General features: G+C 55.4%; 1 protein-coding gene across 1 annotated transcript in view; it reads right to left on the reverse strand.

The window, feature by feature from the left end:
• The window catches only part of MYH9 (myosin heavy chain 9), a 94,552-nt gene that overhangs the window by 43,470 nt on the left and 38,020 nt on the right, over positions 1-13,062 (reverse strand). Inside the window, exon 3 of the mRNA XM_024127308.3 lies at positions 12,541-12,697. Coding sequence (XP_023983076.1) covers positions 12,541-12,697 — 157 coding nt within the window. The remainder of the gene's footprint in view (positions 1-12,540; positions 12,698-13,062) is intronic.

Genomic DNA, 13,062 nt, shown 5'->3' on the forward strand with positions numbered 1-13,062 from the left:
ACTGTTGTGGCCTCTCCTGTTGCGGAGCACAGGCTCCGGACGCGCAGGCTCAGCGGCCATGGCTCACGGGCCCAGCCGCTCCGCGGCATGTGGGATCCTCCCGGACCGGGGCACGAACCCGCGTCCCCTGCATCGGCAGGCGGACTCTCAACCACTGCGCCACCAGGGAAGCCCCGAGTGTGCAATTTTAAGCAACAGCTGAAAATATAAACTCATTTTACCCCATCGCCTGGGAGACCCCCACCGCCTGGAGGTCAAATCAGCCTGAATCCAGGACCAGACTACTAACCAACACTGGGCTGCAGTGCGGTCTGTAATTCCCGAGTCTCGGTTTCCTTATCCATAAAGTAAACATGCTACTAACTCCCTGGCAGGATTAGTTTGAAAAACAGAAAGAACATGAAAAGGACCCAGCCCGGAACCCTGTAACTAGAATGAACTCCACAGGTGGCTGCTGTCTGCCCGCTCCCCCATCATGAAGTCGCTGTGATGGGTGGTCACGGCTTGGTCAGGGCAGCGGGAGAACTAGCTGAGAACCACGAGGGTTCTGGTAGCTGTCAGTGGTGTCAGTGCTGGATAGACACCGATGTCGGTGATCTGGAAGGACACCCACACCGGCTCAACTGCCCAGCCGGGAACCTGGGGGTGGGCATTTACGACCACCTCTTCTCCTGTCTCGGGAGGGAGAGAGGGAGTCCGGCCAGGGAAAAGTAAAAAGAAACCTCACATCCAACACAAGCTGCAGCTGCCCCTGCCCTCCCTCCAGCCCCTAGAAATATCAACAGCGCAGTGGGGGGGTGTGCGGAGGGAACCCGGCCACTCACACAGACCCAGCCCACACCCTGCCCCGCACCGGGCAAGGGCTCAGAGCAGACCCGGAGGGTGACCTTGCTGCCCCCTCGCGACTTTCCCACAGGACCAGGCCCTGCGAGGCTGCACAGCAGGGGCTGAGATAGACCTGGCCAGAGTCTCATAGACCCGGCTGGGTCTCCATAAGGCAGCAGGGAAGGCGGGGGGCGGGGCGGCGCGGTGGAAGAGGTGCTAAAGGCTGGGGAAGCCTTGGCAGCTTCCAGGACCCACCCCACCTCGATGAGTCTGGAACCAACACAGCTACGACAGCGGGGCTGCACCTCCCCCGCTGCATCTCGGCGGAGGCCCAGCGGCGGGCGTGTTCTGTCCCCGCTGGGAGAGTGGCAAGAATGTACCTGTATGGGCGGCGGCGGCGGCGGCCGGGCGGGCGGCTGCCAGTACCATAAAAGGAAACGTTCCCATCCCTCCCAGAAAGAACCGTTTTTCCCAGGGCTGCCCAGGCCTGGGCCCTGGGATGGCTGGAATTCCTCTGATTGTGTGAGGAGGAGTCGGATGCTGAACTGCTGAACAACAGGAAGCAGAGCCCCCAAACACACACGTGCGGGCACACACACACACAGGCACGCGTGCGCACACAGACCCACGCACACACGCAGGGACATGGACACGCGTGCACACAGTGCACGTGCACGAACACAGGCGTGCTTAGGTGCGTGTACAGACACGTGTGTATGCACACAGGCACATGTACACACAGACACACACGCCTGTGGGTGCACACACAGGTGCACGGCATACAGAGATGCACACACACACACACACACACACGCACATACACACAGGCCTGCACACGCTTCAAATCCCAATTTCAGACCCAAACTCCTCATGTAACCTCCACCCACCCCACCATCCCCAGCTCTCCCTCCCCTCTGACCTTCCACCTCCAATTCCTGAGGCCAAGTGACCACTGTCAACACAGCGTAAAAGGAAACCCTCCAATCCTTTCATTTTACACTTTAAAGAAACCTTAATTTGCTTTGCCAGAACATTCCTTTGGGCAAATGCTTTCACAGAGGAAAAGTGATGGGAGGCCTTTCTGATTTCCTCATCTCTGCCCCCACCAGCGGGTGCCCCCACATCCACCTGCCTACCATGAATGACACTGTGACCCCCAGCGTCGGTCTTCGCAGTTTTTACAGTGGGTTTGGGTCTGTAATCTCTTAGGAGGTAGGTGAGGCAGGCGCTGTCCCTGGTCTGCCCAAGCCCGTCTCACCACACTCTGCTCGGTAAGCATCTCTTCTGGGTAGGGGGTGGAGGGAATTCTCAGCAGCCAGCCGGCTCTCCGCCTGGCTCAGTTTACTCTGCCAGAGCCCTGGTGCATTCCGGCCGGGACCCTCCTTAATACTCACTCCCCACATGGTCAGCTCTCAGGACACAGACCCTTGAGGGTCCAGACCACTCCATTGTTCGCTCAAGTCCTTATTTGGGTCTATGTGGACCGAAGGCTTATTTGAAAACACCCTTCCTTCCTCCACAACAGAGGAGACAGACAGACAGACAGGAAGCCAACAGCCCAGAAGCAGGGGAGTGTGCCCACCAAAGACAACCCTGTTCTGGGAAACAGGCTCCCCGCAGAAGGAAGACATTAGCCTGACTTAGGCCCCTGAACCCCTCCTGCCCTGGTCCTGACTTGACGGGCATGGGGTAGAGACAGAATACGAATCTCTTCAGGGCTTTTCAACTCTTTTAAAAGCAGCAGCAGCCTTTCCTCAGGAAAATATCTTCCTGAGTCCCTAATATGAAGAGCAGGAGATAAAAATCAGAGTTGCTTGGGCAGTGGAGATGGGGTTCCTGTGAGCACACTTTACAACCACCGGTCCATGTGTCTGGAGCAGCGGCGGAGAGAAGAAAGCCAGTGGCTGCGCGCCCTAGAGCCCGGGGCACAATGCTCGCTCTGCAGGGCCCCTCGGGATGCCTGGCCCCTTGGCCTCTGGGGAATCAGAGGGCAGGGCCGCTGCAAGGACCGAATGATGCGGGTGCCTGAAGCACAACGCACAGTGCAGGTGCTTGGAAACTGTCCTTGACGACCCCAGCCCTTTGCACCTCCCACCTCTCCCCACTGCGCAGCCTCCTCGGAACGACGACAGCGAGAAAGGTTTTAAGTTACGTATTCGGTGATGAGGCCATTCCCTCCCCTGATTTTATTTTAAACCCCAAAAGCCCTGAGGCCTTTTGGAGCCGATTCCGATGTCCAAACAGACAGGTGTTTCCAGCCAGCTCGGAAGGCCCCGGCGCAGGTGGGCGGAGGGGAGCCCTGACTGCAGGTATTTCGGCCCAGGCATGGGCTTATGCGAGGGGCCTTCTGGCTCACTTCCTCTGTGAGAGGAGCTGCCGATTCTTGTCCATAAAAGGCCACGAGGCTTGCTCAGCCGCGATGTGACATCAGCCCCGACAGGAAGTGCAGGAGGAAGGGAACGGGCCCGGTTCACCAACAGCGGCTGCCCAGGGCTGACTCACTGGACCGCTCGCTAAGATAACGCCCGCCGAGCTGCCGCGGGGCTGCTCTCCGGGGGCACCCGGAAGAGGGGCCTGCCCGCGGGACCTGTCTTCAGGTCAGCCGGGTTTCTCGAGAACTGGCAGCCGTGCCTACGGGCCAAGCAAAAACGAACGCAAGGGCAGCTACAGGTTGGACAACACGCCTGCGTGGGGTGAGAGACGGCGCGACCCATGGCCAGCGGGCCTCAGACTGTCCGCCACCAAGGGGGTTGTCTTGCGAAAACTGCACAGCAGACCCCTGTGGCACCCCTGCTCCGCGTCGCCTGGGACGGGAGCCCCGGGCTGCTGGGGCAAACTCGGGGGCAGCATCTTGGTTCCAATGGGCCAAAATGCAAAGCACTTCGCCAGGTGTAAAACCTGGAGAGACCTGTGGGGTTTGAGCTCAGACCCTGGACGCTGGGAAGGCTCTAGAGAGCATGCAGTCCAAACACCTGCATCTAGAGGTCAGGACGCCAGGTCCCGAGAAACCCAATGACTTGGTCAAAGTCACGTAAGCTGGGCCAAGAACCCAGGCCTCCAGATGCCTGCCTAGTTCCCCACTTTTCGCCCACAGGGCAGGACCCTCTGTGCCACCAGCAGCCCCGCCTCAGTGCTGCGCGGAACGGGCCACCCCCACTCACGATGTGTCACCCCGGCCTCGCAAGCTGTCTGCCACTTTCTCCAAAGCCAGCCCAACTCGCGAGCTTGGGTTACAAGCGCTTGGGAAGCAGACAGAGAGGTGAGGAAAAGGAGGTGCAAAATAATGCTTCCCGCTAGCAGAGGCTGCGGTTGGTGCCACGCCTCAGCGGCCTCGTGTTGCGGAGCCCTGGCAGCCTGCCTGCCTGCCTGCCCCGCAGTCAGCCAGCAAGGAGGAAAGCCTGCCAGTGGCTCCCAAGCACACGGCATGGTCACCAGCAACGTTCTCCCCAGGTACAAGGGTGGGCCCGGACCAAGCAGACGCCCGATCAGCAGCTTCCAGGCCAGAGGCCAGCTGGCCCCAACCACTGCCTCCACTCACGCTGCTCCCCCAGGTAGGGTCAGGGTTTGAACCCCAGGTACAGGAGACAGAGATCGGGCAGCCCCCGCCCCGACCAGCACCCCAGACAAGTAGGAAGAAGCCGGAGGGACTGCTCTTTCATTCCGTTCGGGGGCAAACGAGGCCCCCGACAAGCCCTCTCTTGGCCAAAATGCATCCGGCGGCTCACACAGGTGGGCTCCCAGCACACAGGCAAACCCGCCAAAACCACTGCTGGTTGTTTATCCACCTTCCCGCGGGCAGGGCTGGAAGCGAGAACTTATCCATGTGGGGTTGCTGCCGAGGTTGCTCATAAGCCTGCCAGGATGGAGGGAGATTCAAAAGCCACGTGTGAGTGTAGACAGCCCACTGCAAAGGCCACGAGGACACCGGGGCAGTGGGGTGGGGGGGACCTGACAACCCCCGAGGCCAGTTCTGCCCTGCTCTGAAACAATCCCTCGGGGAAAAGAAAAGACAGACAGGAGGAGGCCGTGGCCGAGTCCGGTACAGAGAGCACTAAGCCACAGGTCACAGCTCTGCAGAGCGCTGGGCTCTCGGGGGAGGACGGGAAGGAAGAAGAAAGGGACACAAGCAGGAAATGAGATGGACGCTGCCAGGCAAAGCTCAGGACAAACTTGGCTCCAAGTCGGAGCACAAACAACCCTCCAAGGAGGACAGCAGGCTTTGCGAATGTCCCATTCCCAGGCTCGGTCAAACCTGGAGAACCAGGAACACAAATGCTAGGAGACGAACCACAGCGGCACTTGAAGATGCTCTCTGCAGAAGCCAGTGGCTCCGGTCGCCTTGAGAAGGGCACTCAAACGAAATAAAAGATGGGCTGGTAACTGTTGGGCCAGATTTTGCTCCTGGAACAGGGCTTCCGTTCTTGGCTTTCAGCTTAGAGCTCTGCCGTATTGCGCTTGCGGTCCAGCTCGTGTTGGAGAGACCAGCTCTTCGACAAGAGTCAGGAAGCCCAGCTGGAATGGCACCCCGAGCCCCAGTCAGCACTGTTTGCCAGAAGAACAGAATTTATTACAAAGGTCGACACTGGGCCATTAGCCTTGGTCAAGACTAAAGGGATTTTACAGAAGCCACTTACGTTATCCTGACTTTTAGGCCTGCAGACTCTCAGCTCTCTTATCTCTTTAGTTTTAGGGAATTTACTTTGTTCTCCTCTGATAGCTTAATTCCAGAAATCAGGCAGGGGAAGAAAGCAACCCTTTTCTCCAAATGCACCAATGTTCAGCCCTGACATACCAGGACATGCTCTCCTGGGGTCTCAGGGCCAGAACTTGAGAAAACAAGAAAAACGAGCTGCTAGGCAGTGTTCAGCAGGCAGTGAGAGAGGAACTAGGCCAGGGAAGTTAAAAGCAAAAAGCAGCTTAGCCATTAGAGACTATGCAGGTGAGTTTTTGTTGTTTGTTTGTTTGTTGGGGGGAGGGGGGGTTACAGTAACAGAGACATGGGACCAAGTTCTCGACCACCCCCAAAGTTTCAGGTTCCAAGAGGTCACTTCTTTCTCCTCTCCCACTTCAGCCGGCCCAGAGCAAAGCAGAGCCGCCCTGTTGGGTTGGATTAAAAACAAAACAAAAAAGCAAGCCGAAAGCTGAATCCTTGAAAAGGACCCATTAACCACAGATCCCTCTTCTAGAAAGACCGTCATATAGAAACGAGACTGACAGCCGTGACCACAATTAAGTAGCCTCATTCCATGGGCCGACTTTCCTTCTGGGGGGGCCTGACCAAGCAGCCTCCTTGTCCGGGCTTCGGTGTTGGGGCAGGGGGCCCGGGGCAGCCTGTCATGACGCCCCTCTGGTAGCCCACCAGCACATCAACAGAGGACGACTCCAGTGCCACGGAGGAACCGTCTCTCGCGTGCACGGCATTCTCCTGAAGACCCCCGAGGCCACGTCGACCCCAAGGCCTGGTGCTGCCAGCTGAGGCCCATGGACCATATCAGACAAGCTAGAGGCTGCGTCTGCCAGTACACACCTGTGTATCACACGGTCACTGCAGGGAATCAGCTACAACAAGCCACTGCCTGCACACGCTGGTACCCAGAGCCTGGCCTCTGGGAGGATGCTCACCTCTTCCTTCTTAAGGAGATTAAGAAGCCACCTGAGGAAGCACTTGGTTATCACTTGCATCACGCAAACGGGAGCGTGGATGGACGGGCTATGCCGCGTGCAGGTCTTGCGGAAGGCAGGGACTGTTCAGTCAAGACACTGCATCTCCAGGTCCCACTGCTACCTTCTAATGGGCACCTGTCACAGGCCAGGAACCGTACACACAGCCCCTTGCGTGATCCTGACAGTAACCCTGCCAAGTACGTTTATCCGGCCAAGAGGCAGACGAGAAAATGAAGGCCCAAAGTGGAGCCCAGTCGGTCAGGACGTGACAGAGCCAGACGCCGACTAGTCTGAACCCCGCGCTCTCTTTTCGGCATACTTCTTGGTCACAAGGCAAGCCTCTCCCTTAAGCTAAGGCCGAGAGAGACCCGGCAGACTCCTTCTGGTGACCTACTCCAGAAGCGCTGTGTCATTTGTCAAGGCAGCCCCCGAAATAGGTGGGCCCTCACTCTCCTGCTGCAGTGTACCTGCCTGCCTCCCAGGCCGCCCCCGCCCCCCAGCAGGCCCCAGAGGGGCTGCGTCCGGCATGGCCGGCCGGCGGGGGTAACCGTGTGGCAGGGGGGACAGAGCGCAGCCCTCGGGGTGAGCTGCTGCCTGCAGGCCTCCCTCAGACGGCGAGGCCTTTGTGTGCCGCCGGCTGGCAGGGCTCCCTGGCAGGGCCTGAGCCCCCTGGCCGGCACATTCCTGCTTAAGTGGAATCATCACATCTGCGGCTTCCTCGGAGGCCTGTCCTGGTGAGTCTGCTCAAAGGCATGGTTTACTGGACCGTGGAAGCACTTCCTAGCACCTCCCCAACACGGAGCTTTTCCTCAGAAAGACCTTGGAGGGCAGACAGCTTCACGGGGGCAACAGGCGGCAGGGCCGTGAGAACGCCGAGAGAGGGGCAGGAGGGCCCCTCCGGCCCTAACCAGCCAGCCAGACGGGAGCAACCCTCCAAACACCAGCCAGGGGCAAGGAGGACCAACGGCGCCCTGGAGGATGGGCACCAGGGCGGAAGTCGGGAGACCGGGTTTCTGGGGCTGGCTCTCTGGGGGCCTCTGGGCAAAGTTAGTTATGTTTCTGGGCCTGTCCCTTTACCTGTGATGCAGGAGGATCGTCCTCAGATGTGAAGAGAACGCTCAAGTTCTGCCCTTCCTTGTTTACCCAAAAACGTTAGTCAAGCACCAAGAGGCATGTGGACACTCACCGGGCCCTTGGTGACCAACCACTCCTGGGGCAGCTTCCGCTGAGAAGCAGAGGTGAGATTAGTGCAGAGAGAAGGGTGAAATAGTTCTTGGATTAGTTTAGGTCTGGAATGGGAGCAAACCCTGCTGCTACTCCCCGAGAAATGCTGGGAGCTCATTAAAATGCCATAAAGTCACCGAAAGTGAACCAAACCTGGCATTCTAACTAATGAACCAAGAAGAGGGTCTTTTTCTTCTATTCCTGGGGAGATAACTGAGCTCAAATTCTTCAACTGGCCAGTTCTCCTGTGAGAACACACACACTCTTTCCCACGGAGGGTGGAAGCCAGAAGCGCCCTTTCCCCACCCAGTCATGCGTCTGACAGACCACGTGCTGCTTCTCCCGAATTCCCCGGGCAGCCCTTGGTACCCCGACCCCGGCAGGGCGGACGTCTGCCTTCTCTCTCTCTCATTTTCCCGGCCTCAGACCATTCAAAGCCTTCCGCGCTTTACAGAATCCTGAGGAACGGTTCAACCACAAGGTAGGAAGACCCAGTAATGCCCAGGACGGCAAATGAACCGAACGGGAAAGCCAGGGTTGGAGGGTGAACCTACCGGGTCACCGCAACTTTAATTAAACCCAAGGCTGAGGATTAAAACAAACAAAACTGGGCCCGGCACGTCTGGGCTGTGCTACAACCATTTATTGACATACACCTGCCAGCCTTTCCACAGGAGCCAACCTCCACGGTGCCATTCCGACCACCCTAGGCCTCGGCGGCCACGCCTTCCTCTGAATTCCCAAGACAGCCGACACCTGCCGCAGTCACGCTGGCACCAGGTGTAGGTGGCAACTTGTCCTGTTATACAGCTTTGGCCACAGATCCCCGTGTACAAACATGTCTGTCTCTCCACCTGGATTGCCATCGCCTCCAGTGCCAGAGTAATGTACTCAACCTCTTAGAATTTTGGCACTTTCCAATCTCCTACCTCCATGGCCTAATCCAGGCTACCATATGCTGCCATGCCCCAACCTGTGCCCACGGCAGACAGCACTAATCTATCCCAGCATTCCTTGGCACTGAGTCTCAGATCCTTTGTCAACACAGGGTTAGGCAAGGCACTACTGATTGATGGGAGCTGACACTTAGAATAAAACCAATCTGCAATGCTTAGTCCAGTGGTTCTGCAGTGGGGACAGTTTTGCCCCCCAGGGAACATTTGGTAGCAATGTCTAGGGGCCTTTTTGGTTGTCACAATTGCAGAGGGAGGGTGCTGCCGGCATCGAGTGTGTAGAGGCCCGGATGCTGTGAAGCATCCCACAATGCTCGGGACAAACTCCCCCCCACCCCCACCCCACCCCCCCAAAAAAGACAGAGAATGGATATCCAGCCCCAAACTGTCAGTGGTGCCAAGTTTGAGAAACCCTGGCTTCGTCCGACAAATAGGTAAAGTAACCATATAATTCATCATCCAAGCTGTAGTGCTTCTGAAAGTGAGCGAGGGCAGTGTTAATACTAACTGCAAGACGGCAGGCATAAATCAGGACTTACAGGCAAACCAGAGCATTTAAGAGATGAAAGACGGAGGGAGGTCCCTAGGAGAAGTCAAAGAGCTCATCTCATAAAAGTCTCCAGACAAAGCCACCAACTCCCCTATTTGGCAGAATAAATGCTAGTATGTCATAAGCCACAGCCAGCTCAGGGAGGAAATCTTTTTCTAGTTCTTGTTTAAAGAAAAAGCAGAAAAGGAACCGTCTGGCCGTGGCTTTTAGGATGTAAGTGTCAGAGAACACACCTGTGTTCCCCAAAGCCAGAGGGGCAGCATGTGCTAATAAGTAAGACACGCTCTCCAAAAGAGAGGCACTGATTCTGACAGCCTGCAGACCCCAAGGCTCCACTGTCATACTTGACTCAGGGCAGGCACCAAAGGCTCCGCTCGAGAACTTCCTGTACTGGTGAACCATCTTGTCCTAACAGGGGCAACTTCTGTTAATTAACTTCCTCCCTGTCCCAAGAACAAGAAATCTGTTGCTGATTGCTTTGCAGGTCAACTGTGCGTGACAAGAGGGAACTTGGAAACGTCCTCGGTCAACGTGGGGGCTGAAGAGCTGCACCGAGTCCGACGTGAAGCAGAAACGGGCAAAAACTTCTCAGACTGAGGTTTAGAAAGTACGCGGACCCAGCACCTACACAGATAATTTTTTTTTTTTTTTGTGGTATGCGGGCCTCCCTCTGCCGCGGCCTCTCCCTTCGCGGAGCACAGGCCCCGCGGCCACGGCTCACGGGCCCAGCCGCTCCGCGGCACGTGGGATCCTCCCAGACCGGGGCGCGAACCCGGTTCCCCTGCATCGGCAGGCGGACGCGCAACCACCGCGCCACCAGGGAAGCCCCCTACACAGATAATTTTTAAAAAGCAACAAGACCTTAGGTTTCCTGTGCCTGCGGATGTCCAAAAGATGAAAACACCCACCCGTTTACTCTCATAACTTGGGGTGGCTCCTCAGTTCCCATCAAGGCCATTCCATTATGGCCAAGACTTCCTGATCAACACAAAGGAAAGCTCCAGCCCTCTGTAAGTTCCCTTTTTTTTTTTTTTTTTCCCCCCAATTATATCCAACCTATAGTGCTGACTTTTGCCCCTCAAAGTACTTTGTGGCTGTTGAACACATAATAATTGGGCGAATCTCTTTGGGAAGAAGTCCCACAGATTGTCAGAAAAAAGGCTGGCAGTCCATTTCCAGAGACTCCGACTCCTGGTGTCATGCTGTACATCACTACATTATTCTTATCATAATGGCTTGGCAAGAAGTAAAAAAATCCCACTTGCTAGAAAACCTTTCAGGTCTGGGATCCAAGTGTGGGAACATGCCCTAACACTCAGCTGTGCAGAGCTCAAGAATACTCCAGGGTGCACTTCCTGCATGAGGCCAATTATGAGAGCAAGGAGAAAAGTGACTCATAACCTCTAGAGACAGACTCAGGCTCTTCTGGAATCCCACAGAATGTTCTCCTGCCAGACTGTTGTAGTTAGCACTCTGAAACAGACATCCTACTTTAAAACTAAAGGGCTGGCTTCTTCAAGGAATTTTGATAGACGTGAACATGAGCCAAAGGGTAGGCCAAACTTGTACAACCTACATAATTCACCAAGCTTGGCAATGAAACACCTTCCACGGCACTATGTGGATGGTACAAGACAGACCCACATGTTGCCATTTTAAATCACTAAACCAGGGACAGAGTTGTTAATACAATAAGACTCATCACCACCACAGCCTAGATTGACTACAAAGTTTAAAGAAAGAAAAAAAAAGGATGCCCATGTAATAGGACATGAAAAACCACTATCAATACAAGATATGAGAACACAGCCCTGTGCTAGGTAGTTGACTAAGCTCTGAGAATATAAAGGCAACATGGGCCCAGTCCACACCTAAGTCAAAGTATTACTAGGGCTAGCCCAGACATCCTCCCTGGCTGGCAGTAATGCTTCAGGCGTGTCTCTAACAAAAGACTAGAGACTTGCCAGCTATTGCAGGGCAGATGGAACAGGCATGGCGGCTTCAAGCAGAGAGGCCTACTGGAGAAATGTAAGGAGTTCCATGTAGCCAGCAAGTTGGAGAGGTAGGCAGCAGGCCAATTACAAAGGGCACCGTATGCTGCTGGAGGGTTTAAGGGTTATCTTTGGGGCAACTGAGGAGACTTTTCAAGAGTTCAAATCAGGGGTTTGATCAGATTTGCATTCCAGAAGGACGACTCTCTGATAGAAGCACAGAGAGAGGGCTCTATTAAGAGCAAAGGTTAAGAGGTCACAGCAATAGTACAGGCAAAAAATTGTAGAGTCCTGAACTGAGGCCAGGGCCACAGAGACAAGAGGGGGAAGGAGGTCAGAAATGTTAAAAGAGATAAAATCTATAGAGAGCGCTGACTGGCTTGGAAAAAGGGGTGAGAGGGAAAGGGGACAGTGTAAGATGAGCCAGGTTCCAGGCTTGGGTGACTGGGTGCATGGAGAAATGGCAGCCGGGAGCAAGTGGCTGGCAGCAATCAGCTAACAGAGCTGGTCCTCAGCTGAAAAGTGATGGCGAAACCACTCAAGTGGACACGGGCCATGGTCCAGAGGACGAGACCTTGAGGAGCAGCAGGTGTAACGGGGGAGACGCATGCAGATGGGCAAGGCAGAGGTTAGGGGAACCAGAGAGTCACAGGAAGGAAGGGCTTTCAAAAGGAAGTGGGTAAGACTGTCCAATCCTGGGAGAGGTTAAGTAAGATAAGAGTTCAGAGCTCCACAGAAGGGAGGGTGGCCTCTGTCAGACAGAATAGGGGGCATGACGTGCAGGGCAAGGAGTGTGGCTGAGAAGTGTTGAACAGAGGTAGTAAGCACGGATACTTCCTCTAAAAAGCTCCACTATGACGGGGGAGAGAGAGCAGAGACAACCTACAGCAGGGCACAGAATCCAGGAGAGACTTTGTGTGTTGTTTTTTTTTTTTTTTTTAAAAAGATGTGAAAACTCAAGCATGTTTCCAAACTGCGTAGAAGAGAAGAAGAGGTGAAAATAATGGAGGAAAGGAAGTAACTGGTAGAAGAGGGCTCCTGGAAGTCAGAGGACTGGCACAGGAGCTCCTGTCAAGAATGAGAAATCGGGAAAAGAATTAGGAAATGCATTTTTTAAAGCTTCTTGAACATTCTATCAACATACAAACATCTCCTTTGATAGCCACTGGTCTTGGCTCTCACGCAATGGCTTACAGACCTCCACAATGCACGGCCCCCTCACCAGTGCCATCAACACCAATCCAGCCACAAGATCACCGTGAAGGAGCACCTGCAAAGGTGCCAACAAGGCTAGAGGTAAAGACTCCGCCCCTGGGAAGGCCACGGCACTCACCTTGCATCATACTCCTGTAGGCGGTGTCTGTGATGGCGTAGATGTGGGGAGGCATCTCATGCCTCTTCTTGCCCTTATACATTTCCACGATCTCTTCGGAGTAGATGGGCAGGTTCTTATAAGGGTTGATGACCACACAGAACAGGCCTGAGTAGGTCTAAAAGAAAAGAGAGGCAAACAGGAATGGGTTAGGAAGTCTGATTCTCAACGTCACGCCCACTTTGTGGCAAAATGCCTGCTGCCTCTAAGGACCCCGAGTCAGCCTGATGTGAAAGCCCCCGCCGGAGCCCCTGGTTCTCCAGGCCCCACTCCAGCAGACCTGCCGAGGCGTTGGGGCACCAGTACCACCTCTGCTCTTTCAGTTGAGGGGAGCCCCCCTCAACCGCAAGACTGCTGCCAGCTGTGCATGTCGACAAGCGTGTACATCGGGCGAGATCCGGGGCAAGCTTCGTGGACAGTAGGAGCCCAGTTACGAAACGCAGATCCAAGGACGATAAAGATGTGTTTGGCATCGTGAGAGAT

Source organism: Physeter macrocephalus, chromosome 6 (assembly GCF_002837175.3).
Source record: "Physeter macrocephalus isolate SW-GA chromosome 6, ASM283717v5, whole genome shotgun sequence".
NCBI lineage: Eukaryota > Metazoa > Chordata > Mammalia > Artiodactyla > Physeteridae > Physeter > Physeter macrocephalus.